Source organism: Diadema setosum, chromosome 1 (assembly GCF_964275005.1).
Source record: "Diadema setosum chromosome 1, eeDiaSeto1, whole genome shotgun sequence".
In the NCBI taxonomy this organism is placed as follows: Eukaryota; Metazoa; Echinodermata; class Echinoidea; order Diadematoida; family Diadematidae; genus Diadema; species Diadema setosum.
In genome coordinates, this window is record NC_092685.1 from 13,187,492 (window position 1) to 13,208,221 (window position 20,730).

At 38.1% G+C, this 20,730-nt stretch overlaps 2 protein-coding genes across 2 annotated transcripts in view; both read right to left on the minus strand.

Annotated features, from left to right (window-relative positions):
• Positions 1-604: 604 nt before the first annotated feature.
• Positions 605-12,458, minus strand: LOC140237051 (uncharacterized). The gene is made up of 6 exons (XM_072316995.1): positions 11,702-12,458; positions 10,808-10,996; positions 8,273-9,634; positions 4,931-5,188; positions 2,073-2,200; positions 605-987 (listed from the first exon to the last, which is right to left on the minus strand). Exons 1-6 carry the CDS (start codon positions 12,336-12,338, stop codon positions 781-783), a joined length of 2,781 nt encoding a protein of 926 aa, XP_072173096.1. The 5' UTR covers positions 12,339-12,458; the 3' UTR covers positions 605-780.
• Positions 12,459-16,259: 3,801 nt separating this feature from the next.
• LOC140237062 (phospholipase B1, membrane-associated-like) overlaps positions 16,260-20,730 on the minus strand; it is a 28,571-nt gene continuing 24,100 nt past the window's right edge. The window contains exons 12-16 of the mRNA XM_072317005.1: positions 20,214-20,318; positions 19,195-19,290; positions 18,616-18,681; positions 16,892-17,083; positions 16,260-16,265 (exon numbers count right to left, since the gene is read on the minus strand). Of these exons, the coding sequence (XP_072173106.1) occupies positions 16,260-16,265; positions 16,892-17,083; positions 18,616-18,681; positions 19,195-19,290; positions 20,214-20,318 (465 nt within the window). The remainder of the gene's footprint in view (positions 16,266-16,891; positions 17,084-18,615; positions 18,682-19,194; positions 19,291-20,213; positions 20,319-20,730) is intronic.

Genomic DNA, 20,730 nt, shown 5'->3' on the forward strand with positions numbered 1-20,730 from the left:
CTTTTCCAACACATTTAATGGCACACTCTTAAATACATGGAAAACTTAAAGCAGTGACAGTTTTTCTGCAAAACAATGATGATGGACATCAATGATTTCTATACATGGAAAGGTTCGTCTGAAATAAGGGGGAGGGATTAAGGGTCATACTCTATGATCTCACCAAATATAAGAGAAAAAGAGAGAAAACTCACTAAAGATATACATATTGTGTACAACTTTAAAAAAAAAAGAGAGAAAAAGACAGGAAAATGATTTACATATCAATTCATATTGAACTGTCTGCACCATCAAGGTTCAAGAACTTGAAATCAGCCATATCCCTATCATAATATCCTGCTTACAGCATCATGTCTTACAAGCAAAATACAATGAAAGAAAGTCTTCAGAGTGAGGATTCAGACATAACATCTTGTAACAGATCAGTGTGATCTTATGTGACAATTCCACTCAATGAAATGAAAACACAAAACTAAAATGCAGGACAACTTCAAACTGACATAAAAGTACTATAAATCAAGCTAATATAACAACGTTCGTCGGTTGTTGTGTTTTTCTTCACTGGTATTCCTCCTTAGAATGCTATTTTCATTTTAATGCGCCGTACAACACTTCTCCTGGCAAATGATAGACTACTGCACCAACAATATGTCTCATGCATTTAGATCTGCTGATCAGTGTGAATTCCATGAAATATCCACGATGAACTGCCTCGGTTGTACCACCCTGCGGGGAGGGTGTGAGGGTGTCAACACTCACAACAAACCCCTGGAGGTGCAATCAGAGGTACATTCCATTGATGAGGTAGTCGGCATCGTGGGCACTGGTCTTGAGACGGCCGTAGCGCAGCCGCTGGTTCATGTAGCGCAGCCGGCAGCCGACCATGAGTAGGAGGCAGACAGTGATGATCAGGCCAACCACCAGGGCAAGGATGGCGCTCTTCGCCGTCGGCATTCCTTCACCGCGGACTACTTCCACCGCATCAACCTGCTGGTAGAAAGTCCAGTCCAAAATGTGTCACATGAATCTTTACATCCAAAATCCCATAATATTGTACAAAAACAAACTACAGGTAGATGCAGGGCATGCAGAAAAGATAAGATGTATCAGGGCCCCATTTCATAAAAGATGTTATGTTAGCAACTCTTGATGGAACGGCAACTTCCAATAGCAACAGCCAATCAGGAAGCTGGATTCTTGTCGTAACCATGACAATTGCCATTCCAGCAAGAGTTGCTATCATATCAACTCTTTATGAAATGGGGCCCAAGTATTACCATGTACATGTATAACGTTCAAGAATGCTCATGCAATGTAGTATGTGTACTTCGTATGAGCTTCATCAAAATGGCCTGCGCATTCATTTGTAGTTAGTCATGAGAAAACTTGTAGTATGTGTCAAAGTTTCATTAAAATGATCACTCGTTCACAAGTCTTCTGTCTACAAATACTCCTAGCATGTGATTAATGTTTGATTGAAATGATCCAATGATATACAAGCGCTCAGGCTAAACAATATTCAGAGCAATTTGACATATTTTCAGTAAAATGACTCACATGCCAAGTTATATTGGTTGTATGGCAAATGTGCAGCATGTGTTAAGTTCGCTGGAGTGGAAAGAGCACTCGGAGAATTGCTACAGTATAGCTTGCATCATGGTTACGGGATTTACTTTACTGTTGCTAAGGGGTTGTAAAAGCCTTTTTCCAGCAGTAAGTACATGTATTGTATGGAAACTTGTAGCAGCTAGTACACTAAGTACAGTATCATACTAGCATCACTACCTCGTTTCATTTTCACATTCAACTAAATAAGGATGACGTACATTGTACTGTAATAATGCTGCTGTGAAATCATTGAGACTTGTTTACATAAGTCCCAGTTTTGTTCATGGAGTCAGACACCAATGGTATCATGATGAATTGCACCAAGATATGTTCTCCCTACCCTTATTTTATGAGCTCAATATTCCGAAGCTGGTGACTTGTACTTCACAAAGTACAAAGGTAAATACTTGTACTCCACAGTTGTGACATTGTATCATATGTACAGTTGTATAGATCACAGTTACCTCATTGGTGTCATCCATCAAGCCATTGCTTTTTGCCTCCTTGGCTGGGCTCGTCTTGTTGCCCCTGGTAGGTCTGGGTGTGGTGGCACCCTCAGTGTCTGTTCTGACTTTATCAACTGTATCAACTGCTTCATGAACAAGTGAAGTTTGTGTGCAGAGGAGAGACAAGATACATACTTTTAGATAATACGTCAACTATGCAGAAATCAAATATTCATAACTTATCAAAATCCAAATAAACATTAGTCAGTTGCAATGAATATACTGTATAATAGTGGTACATTTAAAAGTCAATCAAAATGGAAATGTTCATGAAAGAATAAACATTTAGAAAATAGCATGGCACAAAACCAGGAATTTGCCCAAACATTGAAAGAGTTGACAGGATTAAAGAATTCATATACAAGTACAAGTAACATATTTTGATATCGTACATTGTATAAATAAAACGAAATAACAATAATAATAATAAATGGCTGTAATCAATTTTATGATGATAAAAGTATGAGAGTACGAAATGTCACATCTGAAGAAAAATTATTCCAATGCATTTAAATGGTAACATATACATGTACATGTACCTTCATGTTATAGATTGCACATTTGGGGGATTGTTAAACTCCTCATTTAAATAATGTTTGCAAAACTTTACAGGAGCAGGACAAATACAAATACAATCTCAAACTGCCTACATTTTTTTTTTCTCTCTCTCTCTCAAAGTAAATCATGCATTGCTGCATTCTTCTTTATCATATACAATATGTAGGTAAAATAGGAACATTAAACTTTCATGGTCTTCTGACAAATCTTCCTGACAGTTTTAGCACCTACATGTGTATCAAACATGTGTATCAACATGGGCCTGAATATCAGTGGTATATAGTATATTGTACCACCTGCATACAATAAAACACACTTAACAACTGCATACAGTGTAGGCAATTTACATACACTTAAATTTAACTTATTAGTAGAAAAATCAGCAAAGAAAATGGGATTTCATCGGCATTCGAACCCCTGGATTGCTAGCCCAGTGCTCTACTGACCGAGCTATAAAAAGCCCTAGTTCAGTGTTCGTCTCAGAAACCCTAAATTCGCAATGCTCGGATGGTCAGAAGCTCTTTCTTCACTTTGCATTTGTTACATACTCAAAAAGCTGCATCACTTCGACGATCCCTCGCATTTATCCCCAAGTTGAATTATCCTTCGTGTTTAAACAAACTGCTATATAGCTTCTGACCATCGAAGCATTGCAAATTTAGGGTTTCTGGGACGAACACTGAACTAGGGCTTTCTATACAATAAGAAGCTCAGTCTGTAGAGCACCAGGCTAGCAATCCAGAGGTCTCGGGTTCGAATCCCGATAGGATCCCATTTTCTTTGCTCATTTTTCCATTAATAATCTGATACCCCTTTCATAAACTCAATAATGCGGATAATATCCACAACATTTGGTCGTAAAATCGGAGCGGGGAAAGAATAATGCGCTTTATTTCGACCCTTCTATTATCCGCATAATAGCAGCATCGGGACCAGATTTTGAGTTTATGAACGCAAACCCAAATAATGCGGATATTTGCCGGGGTGCGGTCAAACGTCACCTGTCTTTCCCGCAGGAGGGACGTGTGCAGTCACCATGACGATTATCCGCCTTTTTCAGGACGGGCGCTCGTAAAAATAATGCGGATTATTTTCAGAGTTTGTGAACGCATTTTTTATTGAATTGTCCGCATTATTCTTATGCGGATAATAGGAGGATGAGTTTATGAAAGGGGTATGAGTTCATTTCTGGTCAGTTTTCTTCTCTTTGCATTTGTTAAACTTAACTTGACACTGAATGGGGCACACTAGGTTCCTTTACAAGTAGGTCACAAAGTGATGAAATAATACTCTTCCTTGCCAATCATATAAGCAGGGCTCCACAAAAAACTTTCTTTTTTGGTGGCCCGATGGGGCCACCAAAATCATCAATTTCAAATTTTTGGTGGCCCGAGAGAAAAATTTGATATAAGTATGATGATTGACTTCAAAGTTTCTCTATTCTAAATACTCTGAATCAACTCTGTACGGCATAGCGATCACTCTGTAGACAAGGACACACTTCTGACAAAATATGATATATTTTTCATCTTCTTTTAACATTTGAGATTCTCATTTGTTTTGTTCTGTTCCATTATATTTCTTCTTTATCTCTTTCTCCTTCTCTATCTCTCTTTTACTATCTTCATCTAAAAAAGAAGAAGAAGCAATCGAAAAGTAACAATCAATCTAAATCTATAAAATCATGGGGCAAAAATGCTGCCATGCCAATGCTACAGAGGTAGTCAAATCAAGAGCAAAATATGAGAAAAATTATTTTCTGATGGAAAGAATCTAAAAATTTAAAGTAAATAGAGCAAAATACAGGAACTCTTGACAGCCAGTAATGAGATTGCAGAATGAAGTATAACTGAACATTGGAATATCATTTTTAAAGGAACATAATAACAATTGGAGAAAAATTATTCAAATTTGAACATAATACATTGCAAAACAATTCAAAACTCAAAACAAACATCAGTATAAAACAATGTATCAAAAAGCGGGTAAAGCTTAGAGCTCAAGTCAGCAGTGAAGAGTATAAGTGTTAGCAACATGCATGACTGGCTTCTTCATCGAAACAAAAGTTAGCTTTGGAAAGTAAAAGAACATTTGCAGGCTTGGCCAATAATTATAACGCAGATTTGCCATGCATAATGTCAGTATTGCATCATGCACAGATTTGATACAATAATGCAACATTTATGATGCAACTTTCTATGCGACATAATATCGGTAAAATGCATATTAGTAATACATGTTAGAAGAACCATGATTACCTTTGGTTACAATATCAAGTTGGAGAGGGGATAGAGTGACGGGCGGAGTGGGAGGAGGGTGAGTATGTGTGGTGACACTGTGAGGTATACCATTAGTCTGATGCACTTTGGGGCGGGGTCTGAGGCGGCTGACACCACTGCCAGCAGCCTGGGAGGGTTTCCCCCGGCCCGCACTATTGCGACCATGGACGTCATCATCGAACTCGTTTTCATCGACAACGCTGCTGGGGTAGTAATACGGCCAGGTGTTCCACAAGTCTGGTTACCAGCAAGTGATTGGATAGACAGAGGAGGTGCGACAGGGAGGAAAAGATAAGGCATATACAGGCAATTATTACGTGGTGCCATACAGGAGAAAGAGAGTGCCATGCAATGATAACTGGGATCCACTTCAAACAGAGGTCAATGTACTGTTTTAAAATGTACACTATATGTGTCAAATACAGTACTGTATGTAAGTCAAAAGTGCTTTACAGGTTAAGCTTAGGATACATAAAGCTCCTACAATGTCCATACAGTAATGTACCCTGTACCAGCTAAAATCATGGAACCCAAAACATGTTAATGTGCTGTACAATTGTATACAGTACATGTACATACTATCGTATGAGCCTACACAGTTTCTTGTCACTTTCCTTTACCAGTATGAGCATCATAGAGCCCATGGCTGATAAGTTTTGCCAATGGAGGGCCAGTCAGTCGAACAGTCCTGTACTCCTACCTGTACACCAGCACTGCACACTGGCACTGGTCCGACGGTCTCTGACCAGTAAAAATCACCAGCGGACCAGTAGAAAAATGGGTTATTGTGCAGCCCTGTGTACACTGTGTACAGGATGCCCAAATTCGTCATGTACAGTGTACAGGCATCATCAGTACAGACTCATACAGGTACATACAAATTGTATGTTGGAGTCTTTGGTACTCCCTGTGTGTACACTGTAAGGATTGTCAGAAGCTGCCAGATACCTCAACATTTTCCTAGTTGAATTGCTGGGCTTTCCTTGAGGCATTTGAGATCTTATCAAAGACACCATACATTTTAGATAAGCCCAGAGATTCCAAGAAAGTCTGCACATCTCTGATGAAGCAAGTGGCTGCAATACAGTAAGAACAGGGTACCCTCATACAGACACCCTACAGGCCAAGTTCCATGATCCAAGTCTCAAAGTCCCATACAGACTGACCATAGGATTTGTTTTCCATATTACATCACAAAGGCTTAACACACAGTGCAAATAACTGAGCACAGAGCAGTAAATATTTTTCCGTAATTTCACTTTTTGTTTAAAAAAAAAGAAAAGAAAAGATAATTTGTAAAGTCCATTGTGAAAAAAAGGGGGGTGCCTATTGCTGCTTCTACGTAAATCAAGTTAAAAGGATTCATAAAGATCACAGATGAAAATTCACTTTTTGGGCAGGGTTTTAATTGAGAAAGACCCTATAAAGCATGCACTTCACAAAGAACACAAATTACAAGCCCAACTGTAAATGGGGTCCAAGTGTAACGCAGCCAGCCCGCATGGAGTGTAGACCAAGTTGAATGCAATAGATTTTATTACACTGACTCCTCTTACTCTTTACCCTGAAGAATGTGCATATACACACAGATACTGAAGAGTTGCAGCTCACAAAATACATAGGATGTGCAACTCCCTTTAAAGAGGCACATTACAATACATGTACAATGTATACTCTTGCTTGAACTTGCAGAGATACATGTAGTGCACATCATAATCAATACAGTACATGCAGGTAATACATACATGTAGATTTACAGCAAACTGTAATATTCCAAACAACATGCTCACACTGCACTCTTGCATGTAACAAACCAGTCTACAATGTTTAAATACTGGTTTGATGATCAACTTTCCTTGCTCTTAAATACATACAGTATTTTAAAACACAGTACATATATGTATTTTGACTTCTTGAATAAACATTGGCCACAGTATCAGCATCTTTGTCACAAAACATACTTTGTACCACTTAAACCATACAAAACACTGCTCTACAAACATAACACATACAAATGTACATATCATGCATTACACATCTTTGTACACATCAAACAATTATGCAACACAAAGAATACATTTTCAGTTAAAACTGGGAATGATCATACAACCCGTAAAACGGTTTGATGTGATCATGTCATTTAAATATCATGCACGAAAATCAAACACAAAAATATCATGACACAAAGACAATACATCTACAGTATAGCACAGTAAACAACAACACAGCTCTAAAATGATGTACATTGTACAATACAGTGTACACATTGAATGGAAGAGAAGCAAAGGTTACAGCCTGTGTGTACAGACTGTACTGAAGGATACATCTTTTTCTCGAAAATAATGATGGTCTACTTAATATGTACAGGGTAACAAGAAAAATTAATGTACAAGTACTACAAGGTCGTCATTTACACTTCAGCAGCTGTGCTTTCAATACAAAATCTGAATTTAAAAAAAAAAAAAAAAAACTTTTACAGAATTTCTGTTAAAAATTGTAGTGTCATTCATTTGTATGTCATAATTAAGCCTGTGACCATTTAAACTGGCATATCACTGAGAAGATCTGATGGCTTGGTGACTATGCCTTTGGTAAACTGCTACACATTGCCTTCTGTTTTTTTCTCATGTAAAAAGTCATCTTCAATGTTTCCTACAGGTTGACTGAAATAATTCTTTGAATTTTTGCTTACCCCTATCTAATACTGAATATTGAAAACACATTTTTTTTTTTTCAGGGGGGGGGGAGGGGGGGGCTCCAGGGTAAACTGAAAGTATCATGTACATGTACAGTGTAGTTTCACCATAGTGTAATTCACATTGTACATTGAACAGAAAAACTTGTACACTTTGTATACATGTACATGTGCACATGAGTACACTTGTATGCATGTACTATTGTACAGTACTGTACATTGGCAGCTCTGTATTCAGGATTTGATTATTTGAAAAACAGATGATACCCGGGTATACAAAATTGATTCTCTATTTTACAATTGCATGTATACACAGACATTTTGAATATTTTTCTTGATAAAGCAGAGTTGTTTCTGACAAAAAGGAAAAATAATATGTACAAAAGTAACAAACTTCATTGCTACATGAAGGGTAAGCAAAGAGTATCATGCAACAATGCACATAGAGTACATGTATAATAGCACCTCTCTTGCAAATGCGAAACACATTTAGAAGAAACGCATGAAAAAAAGCGAGAATATAAACCCACTTACACACAAAACAAAAACATACGAGTATCTTTTTACACTTCAACACACACAGGATTCCTTGATGCATGCATGTAGATCTCATCAAATTTACTCACTGTTGTAATCAGCCCCGTTGTCTTCATAGTACTTATTCCTTCCACTTTGCTGATCAGCTTCAGTGGGGCCCTTTGGGGAACGTCCATTACTATAGACATTAACATCATGTCTGTTGTAATTGGAACGACCGCTGTCATAAGAAGTGCCTCTGTTAGGATTCCTAGACGGGTTGTACGGAACATTCTGAGGATTTCTCTCATTGTAGCTCTCTGCCCGGTTCCTGCTGGATGCTGGCCAGTTGTTGTACTGTGTACGCTGCTTGAATGGACCTTGCTGACTGTCCACAGGGTAATAGTAGCTATAGTAGTCACTATTGTAGATGTATCCTGGATTGGGTCTTGGATCTGACTGCGAGATAACCCGGCGGGGAGGGTCTGGCGTTGTACGTGAGTGTACTTTTGGAGACTTGTTGGAAAATCCCCAGTCGTTGTTTGTCTTGATCCTGTCCCGTTGTGGCTGTTCCCTGTATGGTTTAGTCTTCTCATCAGCAGCATCTGCAGGGTACTTCACGCCAGACTTGCGGTCATAAGTAGTTTTCCTCTGCTCTGGACTGTATTCCCGCTCTCTCTGGTAGGAGGCATCTCTGTCTTCCAGATCTGACAGGTGTCTGTTGGTCTGGTATCCACCTTTTCTTGCACCCTCTGCTCTTTCAGCGCTTCTCTGGCCACCCTCATCCAGCCTAGTACCTTGGTCGTCATCGCTTTCATCAGCTCCATCTACATCTGCAATGTCTTCACCTTCGTATGGAGTGTTGTCCATGCCTCCGTCGTCAAAGGTTTGTGTTTTGTCCCTTGATGGCGGCAGGTGGCTTTCCCGAGCTCCTGCATCTTGGTTGTCCTGCCGTACCTTCTCCTGCCGACTGGAATCTTCTGGTCTCCACTGACGCCCTATATTTGTAAAGTCCTCTGTAAGTCCATCATTCAGACTTTCCTCCCTGTCCGGGCTAACGTCGTAACAAGATGTGCCCTGGCACTCAACATCTGCCAAGTCAGGATCGCTGCTCCTATCATCTTGCTTGACACCGGCCGAGTCTTGGTATGTTGGCATTTTCAGATCCCTCCCCCTGCTCTCTTCTTCCAGTCGGTCCCTCATATCATTGACGTTGCCCTGGGATTCTGTGTCATCGAACGGATCATTCTGGACTCTGCCTAACTGCCTGGTACTGCTGTCATCTACGCGGTCTGGTAGCTGGTCATTCAATTCGTCGGCAAGGTTCTGGTATCCATGTTCACGAGTCAAGTCCCTATCACCGGCCTGACTATCTCTGTCACCAGTTGTCTTATACGGGTATGATTCATCAGCTTTTATTGCTTCTGGTGGGTTAGTAGGAGGCAGATGGGGAGAAGTAGTCAGTTTCTTAGCTGCATGGATGTTACGAAGCATTAAGAGAGGAAGCAAACCGGTTACAGAAAGTTAGGTGATTTTATGTCTGATGTTAGTTTGATGTCAATCAGTCTTCTAGCATGTATAGCATTGGAGATTGTTTTGGAAATGTTAATGGTACACAAATAATCTAGATCAAAAGCCAAAACACCAAAATTTTCCACCTTGTGTTTTACATCTTTATGCATCCAATAGTAATACAGTCCATTGGCATTATGTACTTTATTACTATTATTTTTAACCAGCTACCATCACTGAATTACACACAGCTATCACGCCATCTGCTATTAAAATGCTTAGCAGATGGCATGTTACACTGTAGCTAAGCTGTGTGTTATTCAGTGAGGGTAGCTGGTTAAAAATACAGTTCATTATGCACATTTTACCAATGGACATTTTTTTTTTTTTTTCTTTTAATCTTTTTGGCAGTTCAGGAACATACATTCTGCATGTACATGAATGCTGTCGTACAATGCAGTATGAGATTGCTGCCCCATCAAAAAATGAAAACAAAAAATTTAATACCCCTTCAGCACTATGCGAATGCAAAATCAGCTACCATGACATTACAGTCACATGTACAGTGTAAGGTCACTTCTTCCAGACTTGTAATAAGAGTTCATGAATTGATATTTGCAGACATTTCATTTTTCTGTTTCCCTTTCTTTTATTTTATAGATTTAATTTGGAAACATGCTCATCTAGCAATCAGTTTGCTGATTACAATGTACATGTAGCTGCTCTGATTGCATGTACATTGTGTAGATTGTATACTTACAACTAAAGTAACTAGTTCTTGCAGGAAGCCAAGCAAAAGTTTTATCACAAGCTTTGCTTTGAGCTGGAACTTCTCAAAGTTAATGAATTTTTAATTCACTGGGTGAAACCAAAGCAGAAGATCCCATGCTGTATACATAAGGCAAACTCATAAAAGCGTTCAGAAAGCTGCAATTTGAAGTTCTGTCATGATACAGTCCAGTGGTATCTGAGTCTAGATCTTCTGATTTAGCCTAAACATTAAAGTTTTAAATCTTCTAATATGTACAGGGTGAACAGCCAAATCTTGTGACTTGCACCTCACGCATTGGATGATACAAGGTTCACATGGCAGTGGCAGAAAGTATTTACACTGTATAAAGACTAACACTCACCAGTATGGGTGTCCTCGTTCTGCAGTTCAACCCCATCAGTGTCTTCATCTGCAGTGCTGCAACGAGCTTCATCCGAACCATCTCTGCAGTCAACCACCGAGTTGCAGACGTAGAGCTCGTTGATGCATTCTCCAGAGGTGCACTGCACATGGCCACTCTCGCAGTCTGATGATTCGTCGTCTGCATTCACTGAAGGCAGCACAAAAACAGCATTGATTTTCTGTGATGCAAGTTTGTGCAACACAAGACAGAAAGATCCTTCCAGAGGAGTTTTTTATTTTTTTGACATTATCACTCTCCTCTGAGGGGATTCCGTGAAGCCAGACGCAGTCTCCGTGGAACATATCCCAGACGACCAGATACAGACTGATCTTTCGGTCAAGTGCAGTACATGAAAAGCCCATTTTTCCCTCCCCCATCTGGTCAGTGGGGAGGAGCAGTTTTAACCCAGCATAATGAACATTATATGTACACAGCCTTTAACAAGATGATTTCATACTTTGAGAGTGATCGTTTCAATGCCAATCATATCGCATGTAAAATATGAATTCACACCTAGGCCTACACTGTTAACACACCATGACAGCATGGCATGGGATGAACTCATCATTGTGCTACACCATTGCTTTCTTTGACAGATGAACAATGAAAGAAACTCAGAACCAACTGACTGTCAATTACAGGTACCTTCTCATCTTTTGTTTTAAAGTACAATTATCCTACAATGTAGTGTACATATGAAGTATCTTACAAGAGTAAGCATCTTGGAATTAAGTTAGCACTGCATTGCCACACTCTGGGCAATTTACTTCACAGGCACAAACACATGAACAAACATGTCATCACTGCGGTTGAAAGAAATTATGGCTGTCTTTTGAGACTCTTTAGTCTTACCGACTAACGTTAGAACTACAGGTGGCGGTGGAAGTGTTGTTGGTTTCACGGTTTGTCTTTTTGGCGTCTGTCGTGGTTCCTCAGTCACAGTGATTGGACGTGGGTCTTCTTCACCTTGGTCCTCAATGCCATGTTCGCGCACACCTTCAAGCATAATACTGCTGACATATCCCTTGTGGTACGTGAATGAGCAGACATTGGGACCACCATCACCTTCTGGCCTACACTCAAACAAGAAGCAGTTCGCCTCGTTTGGGTCGGATGAGCTCTCATCACTTCTGTAGATGGCAGTGTCACAGACTTCGTTCAGACAGCACTGTTCAAGACACACCTCAAATGTTCTCACTTTCACGGCATTAATGTAATATGCACCATTTTCTTTGGAGTCTTTTGTTCTGATTATGTAACTGTCGCTGACATCGAAGGCTTGTGCTGAAGAACAAGTGGGCAATGTACGAAGATTGTCGTTTTTTGCATAGTCCGAGGCCGAGTAAGATGGCAGATGGCGACCCTTCTTCCCTACGTGACCATTGTCCACTGAGCGGCTGTCTCTCCGTAACGCAGAACAGTAGCTGTCATCCACACAAATACCAGCCACAAGCAGTATCATACATGCGACACACAAAATCAGCTGCATTTTCAACGATTGATTTAAACATCAATGTAACAAAACCGCTTCCACGCTGTACAGAGTTTTAACTCACTAGCAGTTCTCTGTAGAATCCAAGAGACGCACTGCATTTGCCACAAATTCCCTCATTTTCCACGGCTGTCATCCCAGAAAATATGCTTTCCTGCGCATAAACACAAGTACAGTTCAGATGCGACTTTATTCTTTCATTGTGTTGTTGTTGTTTTGTGTGTCCTACGTTGTTGTAGATTGAGTCATGAGCAGTCCGTAAATTTAGTTCTATATTTCTCAGATTTTTTGGATAAAATCAAAAAATTGCATGTATTAAATGTTTAATTATCTATCATTTTAATTAAAACTTTATTGAGGCAGGAGCTTGTAAAGTAAAATTAGTGAAGTATCAAACATTAATATTCTTATTTTAATGAGACGACTGGTTAATTACTGTTATGTACTCATAATCGTAATCATGATCGTACCGAACGTGTGATCGAAGAGGGCAGCACAGCACTAAATCCGCTCTGATTCAGGCTGTGAGAGGACCAAAGAGATTTTTCTCCTCCTCACCACAATTACTGGGGACAGTACTAGTATGCCCCCCCCCCCCCCCTCAAAAAAAAAAAAATAAATAAATAAATAATAATAATAATAATAATAATAATAATAAAAAATCGGATTTCCGCATCAACAACTTTCAATATGATTTAACTGTCTGAATGCTATTTCAGTATATGAAAATATATCATCTTACTTATATTTTGCAGAAAACCCCATGCAATTTGAAGTTGTCACAGACAAAATGTGGATCGTTGTAAAGCATGTCATGGGTCTGTTTCTTCCAAGTTTACTGCATATAGAATTATTATCAATGTGTGAACACTATGGACAGAACTTGGAGGGAAGGGATTCCTGACATGCTCTAGAAAGATCATCATTTCTCTTTGACCACTGAAACAAATCGGATGGAGTTTTCTGTAAGATGTGGGTAATAAGTTTTAGTTTCATACCCTGAAATTGTACTTCTGGTACTTGGATTGATTCACCAGTTATCATTGCAGAGAGTCCCGTTGTAATTTCCTTTTGGGGGACATACGGGAGAGGACTTACACAATAATTTACATGCAGTATAAGAGCGATGCTCTGACCACAGTCTGGATTTATTTTGTCCTCTCATTCTCTCCAGCACTATCAAAACTAGGAGAGCTGGAGTAACAATCTATTGTACATACATTTTTTTTGATAGTATTACTGTTTTCCATTATCATTACTATTATCATCGTTATTTTTGTCGTTTGTTTGCATTTATTTTCATTGTTGTTGTGATTGTAATTGTTGCCATTCTTATTACTGTCATTCCTGTTGTAATTACCATAACCATCATCATCATCATCATCATCATCGTCGTCGTCGCCTGCGTCATCGTCGTCGTCACCTCATCACTATTACCGGTAAATTGTCAGAAGAAGCAAGACTAGTTTTCCAACTTGTCGATCATTTAAGGTGTTGACATAGCCTGCAGATTCGTTTCTTCTTTTTTTTTTTTTTCTTTGTGTATGTGGAGGCTAATAACTATACTTCTTCAATTTTACCAATCATGCAGGGGCAATCATAAAAAAATTATCTGTGACAGTATTTTCTTTAAAAAAGAAGAAGAAGAAAGGAAGGTAGTTTCCCATAACGAGTTCAAGAGAATGTGCACATGTCTTGATTATTAATAAGTGAACTTCGTTTCTTTTTTTCTCTATTAGGAAGTGCTCAAAATGAGTAGTGCATCAACGCATTAGCGTCAACCCTCTTGTGATTTCATGTTTCTGACTTCTCTCGTGACAGCAGTATTTAGTTATTTGTTTTGTCTGTTCGTCTCTTTTTTTTTTGTATTAATATTATTGGTAATAAATATGTCGAAATTTTCTTTAAAAACGCTTAAAATCAATAACGGCGAAAAAAACAGATCTAATAGCCAATGCTGAAGGGGGCTCAATGGCACATTTTTAATTTCAAAACTTTTATGAAAATGACATTCCATGGAGCATATACGATCACTTTAACAAACTGAGCAAATGTACAAAGCAAATATATCAAATAATTTATAATAATTTAGGCAATATTTTGCACAATATATCGATGACGCGAATATTTCAAAAAGCATACAATCTAATATGGCGTAAGATATTATTAACAAGCAAACGTTTAATTAAGCTCATGCCAAAAAAAAAAAAGAAGAAGTCGACAGCAAAATTAACGCCAATGATGACAACAATAGGAACAATGATAACCATTAAGATAACAGTCAAAGAAATAGAATGGAGGTATATTATCATCGCAATAAATATTTTATTTTCATTCACGATACATGAAAAGGAGTGCAACTGCATTGCTTTGATTCTACATTGATACCACTATACGTTTGCCTGTCACATACGCGTATACCATAGTAAAGCACACGTTTTCTTCAACGTTCATTATGAACAGTGATGTTAATGAGATACAAAAGAAAAAGCATAATGCTTTAGTAATTGCTTTTATTGTTTGCGTACGATTTTCCCTGCATGGTTACAATATTTCATGTGCTTTCACTGCAAGTAGTCTGCGATGGCTATAATTGACAACAGTCAATTGACAACAGGAAAACTACACGGGAGACCGGCCTCTCAACATTACTCGATTATAGAATCGACTTTATTATTGAGGAGGCATTAATTGTGTGCATTGTAAAATAAGAAATGGCCCTTTAAAGAGGAAAGCCACGGAAACGCACATGAGATAAGATAAAAATGATAATTGCTGTCATGACAGACGTGAATTTTTACACTGTGGTAAATATCAGAATACAATGTATAATATAGAGGATGATGTCCAGGGAGGTGTAGCTATCTCTATGTGAGTGTCATTATAGTTTAAAGGGACGAACATGAAAAGGGATCAAGCCACGATGCCAATGAATATCCATCTTTTTTTCTTCAATATAATATGTCATCGGTCTAATGTACCTATTATACTCGGAGTAAAATTACTAGTTTATAATATAGTTGGAAGAATTGGAATCATAAGTGGCATAATGATGCACTTTTATACACATGGCTATGTTAGTCGTTAAAACGTTTTCAACTTGACATTTTCGACACGCTCATAAGACATTTTTATAATCCCTTGCTTGAAAAAAAAAATCCTATTTGGTATCGATGTCCACACATCTGATATAGCAATCAAGAACTTATGATAAACAGCATTTCTTTATCGCAACTGATTGACAAATTGCCCTACATCGACGTAAATCAGTTGCAATGAAAACACCTCGACGGAAGAATTTCATGAATTTGAAGCGTTTCTTTAGTTCTTCATGAAGCAGCATTCAACACATTCTTCTCGACGAGGTTTTTTTTTTTTTTTTTGCTATAATGTGTCTTTGCATTGAATTAAGTAAAACGATGTATACGGAAAGCATACAAAATTATGACATCTTCCTCAAACGCGAGAAAACAGAACAAAATATTAAAAAAAGCACACGCTGCCTACGATTGGGACAGGACCAGATATTTTTCTTCGACATAATTTACAAAATAGAAGAGCAAAACTTCTGGCACTACCCTAACTTTCTTAGAAGGGAGATTCAGCGATCTCCTTTAATGTTTTCCTCACACTCTCCATTGATATAACCTTTGAGAACCCTGCAAGTCAGGTGGTCTGTACCTGGAAGACATCTAATACTGTATTTCTTGCCTGCATAAACCCATTATATAAGGAAAAAGAAAAAGAGATCAATTGCAGTGAATGAAATCGCTGCTATTGCACCGTTCTGATACATTGAGAGTGCATTCATTCACCGAAATATGAATGAATATTGTTCATCATTTTGTGCTGCATGCACAGCGTTCGACTGTACAGGCATGCCTGTTAAAAGTGTGATTATTCCACACTTTATTCACGTTAGCTCTGATAAATAGAGAAAGATCAGACAAATCAAACGCAATGGACGACGATGACAAAATCAGACCTAAGATGAAAAAGTTATAGAATTGTAGAATTTCAAATGATCTCGCAAATCGCAAATATATAAATTGTACTAATTACAGCCATAATACACTCAAATTGGAAAATGTGACGTACGACCATATAAGTCTCCCATGGAACTGTTAATTCATACAGATCTTCACAGAACTTCCCTCTTTTTTGGCATGAAATCAACGTGACTATAAGATGTACCCTTTGCATCAAATTACCATAGTCTTGTTACCTGCCAACGATGACTCACATGCAGAGGGAAAAAGAATGTAGTTGCTACATCGATCAAAAAAATTATTTTAATGACAATGTCGTGTATAATATACCAATGAGAGAACTGTGAGTTGAGGCACAAGTCCGCCTCTTCCAAAATTATTGTGTTCGGTGAAAACACGCGGATCTTTAGAATTTCAAAACATTCTGATTTTCTGTCCGATTTCGATGAAACGTGCATCAGTGTACACGTCTGATTTTATTCCATATCAAAAGCCTGGAATTTCCCTTTAAAATGTTGCGTAAGTTGTATTGGGCTTCCTCGGTTTCTTCCACGCACTCACGAAGATGGCGATCACGACGATGCTTACGAGGACGCCCGAAACGGCTCCGACGATGATTAGGGTCTGACTGGTGAAGCCACTCTTGTCGGACAGAGGAATGTGGCCAGCGGTCTCCTGATGTGACGGCATCTCTTGGTCGCTCCCCGCAATGTGGGCCTGACTGTTCGTATTGGTGTAGATGTATGGGAAATCCTGGCACATGCGAAGAGAATACATCAAAAGGACGATAACCAGTGTGCCGTTACATTTACTCGTGACGTTAATTAGTATAGCATCATTTTCATTGCAACAGATTGACAAATTGCCCTACATCGACGTAAATAAGCACTGAATTGATCAGTGTTTTAGTAGTAGCCATGATAAAAAATCATGGGCGTACATACTCGAGCAAGATTCGAACCTACGACCTCCTGATCACCGGACAGGCGTCATCTCCAATAGACCACCGAGCTTTCGCCCGACAGCAAGTGTTAGTTCTAATCCTTATAGCATGCAACTATAAGGAATTATAGCATTAAGGAACTATAAAGAATTATAGCAATTATAGAATTTCATTAATTTGAATATCATTTTCGTCATAAGTTACATATAGGGCTGCACTGGTATTTCATACAGATAATCAATGGCAACGACGTTTTAGCCCTAATATGACATTAATACCATCTATTATTGCAGTCAGGGTACAGTGACTCTAGAATAAGTAATAGAAGCTGGAAATGTGCGTATAACCATCAGAAACTGGACCACAAACAGCTTTAACAAAATGTCACATTTCACTTTTGTCAGTCTAGGAACAATCACGAGAGGAAAAAAAAAGAAGAGAACTAACTGCTTGGTACAAGAGTCGTGCGATCAAATCTCATGAATTATGACAATCATTAGCTGTGGTATCAAGTACTGTTCAGAGCTCTTCACGTCATTTTGATTTTCACCTTGACGAAACAGCATAAATTGTAAGAGAACTTTAAAAATATAAGAGAATAGATCTCACTCAAGATTCAGAATTTGTGTAATCCTCTGGATGTTTGCCTTTTCACAGTTGTTCGTTGTGATTGCAATGATTGCATAATTAAGAACGGGGAAGATGTGGGAGGGGATATCCCCTGTCACATGACGAAGGATCTTTTGCATTTCCCTGATTGAAATTCAAGTTCTGGTGCATACTTTGGGTGGATCATTGGGGAAAATTAATTGTCAGTCAAAGAAGTGAAAAAGATAGAAATGTATAGAAAATAATAAATAGGCATGGACGATATGGTGTTGAATTATTTCAAGGAATTAAATCAAATGCAATACATGCTGACATGTAGGCCTACTGCATGTTGACATGTAGTCATTAATAAAGTACCCTGTATGATCATCACATAATAATGTGACCAAAATAATAGCTAAATATGTCTCATACATTTATCAATGATTTTTATAATTTTCTTCAGATAACCTGGATATTCCCACAAAAACAAAACAAAACAAAATTTCCAAACCAAGAGTCAGTCGATGACATCATCTGTCAATCACTGGTAAAGCACAAATATATTTAACAAAAGACATTTTTTTGAATGCACCTTCCCAAGACTGAGCATATTAAACTTGCATGTTTTCCTGCGATGTCGTCTGTAAACTCTATCAGGAAAACATGTATTTTCATTTTTTGGTACTTTTTGGGATGGTGCATTCTCATGCTTGTGCATACATGCGGCTGATCGGATTTTGTCAAAAAATACCTCAGATGGGCACTGTAGTTCTTCTCCGGGTACCCATTCCAGTCGCTTGGACCCAACTGGTTCAAACTGTCACAGAAATTGTGAAGGATCGCGTCAATATGAAATACGAAATAAAGAATATGAGACAAATGTATATATTTCAAAACGATTCATATGTATTTGGACGAAAGAAAAATGAGCCCTAAAAAGAAACATGTGCTATATCAACAAAGTAATCTAGAAGTTCACTGTTTTCTAGACAGCATAAAGAAAACAAGATTATGAAACGAGACAATAGGAACACTTGAGATAATCACCTTATTTTGAGAAAAGAATGCTTTGCCTCGGCTGGATTAGATTTGATATTCACGTCACGGTTGTAAAGACATTGAAAGTTCGTGGACATAATGACTTTATTGCTATTTAACAAGGCGCGTGTGAAATAACACGGCGATAATAATTATGTTCATTTAAAATCAAATGAATGAAAAGAAAAATGCAAAAACACAATACCTGTTTCCATGGAGATCGCAATATTATATTAATTGTTGTACCAAATATTACGCTATATACATCATGCTGAATGTGGTACTTTCTTACCAGAGAATTCCAATTGGCCACGGCTTGAGCTGTCTGCCCTTTCTGACTGAAGTGAAAACAATCGGGAGCGAAGTACGAAGCATCCGGCTTTCCGTCCTGAATGGCGATATTACGTTAAAAAAATAAATGAATGAATAATCATTGACCGTTTCACTGCGCCACTGTCATTGACAACCTCCCTACATTATACAATGTCATTAGAGTTCTGTGCTGTTGGTCCTCAAAAGGGTGCATGATCGTATGAATATTCATGAGTTATCATTCATCCTACAGGCATAAGGATTTAATTTCTCATTCAAAGAATTGCTCTTCGGTTTCAGGAATTATTAATGACCATCGATTGATGATGTTTTCTTAAATTGACAGCGAAGTGTCCCTTGCTTGCAGGAGGGATAATTGTTTGTCAACCCCCCCCCCCCAAAAAAAAAAAACCAAACAAACAAACAAACAAACAAACAAAAACAAAACACGATGCCTTTATCAACAGTGCGTTTCTAAATCATTACACTCAGAAGTCATGGAGAACTCATTCATATTGTGAAATGTCTGCCATCTTCGAGTAATTTTAAAATCCTAAATTATTTTTCCCTTGGTTTTTCCGTGGTTGTCCAGCCTATGGAAGAAATAACCAATACATTAATGATAACTCCATTGTATTACTGGAGAGAGCACTCACATAGGTACATCTACCTCCTAAAGACAAGGAATGTTCGTGCTTCCACATCGACCTAAAGCTGCAAAGTCACCAATACCTTGTTATCAAAGTTTGTTTTGTTTTGTTTCTAACTACACCGACAGCGTACATCGTATTTTCAGGACCGTGGTTTATCATACTCATAACTTTATGCGTCGATATGAAAGAAACCTCAGTCGTGAACAAAAAAAAAAAACAAAAAAAACAAAACACACAGACAAACAAACAAACAAACAAACAAAAAAGACACCAATTTCCACATAATGCCGCAAATTTTTCCCGTTTTAATATAAGAAAAATGGGAATGTTCACGAAGTGTCCTTACCGGCTTTCGAGGCAGCGTTGTTTCGTGGAAGAAAGGCTGGTACGCCACTGTGAAGTCTTCTTTGTTATCGAAATATCCGCTCTCTATGAATTCCTTAACCATTTTCTATGCAAGAAAAAACAACATCTTGGCATCAATCACGCTGTGAAATAAGCATTGTTCAATAGATATCTTCCCAGAAATACATGTAAATCTTCTAGAGACTTCCCTCACTTAAAGAAAAAAATAACATTGATGATAAAGTTTTCAAGAAGGATGTGTGAGGTGAAGAGTTGAGTTGAGTTTATTTTATTTCACCACGGGTCACTCACTTCAGCCAATGGCTGTTCTTCTGTGAGTCCGTGTAGTTTAAAAACCATACAATTACAGTACATTTTATACATAGTATAAGAAAAGAAAAAAATAAACAAACAAACACACAAAGCAAAATATAAGAAATCATGCATATTACAAAAAGAAAATAGGAATTAAGATACTGAAAAAAAAAGATTGACATACAAAATTACAGTTCAATGCA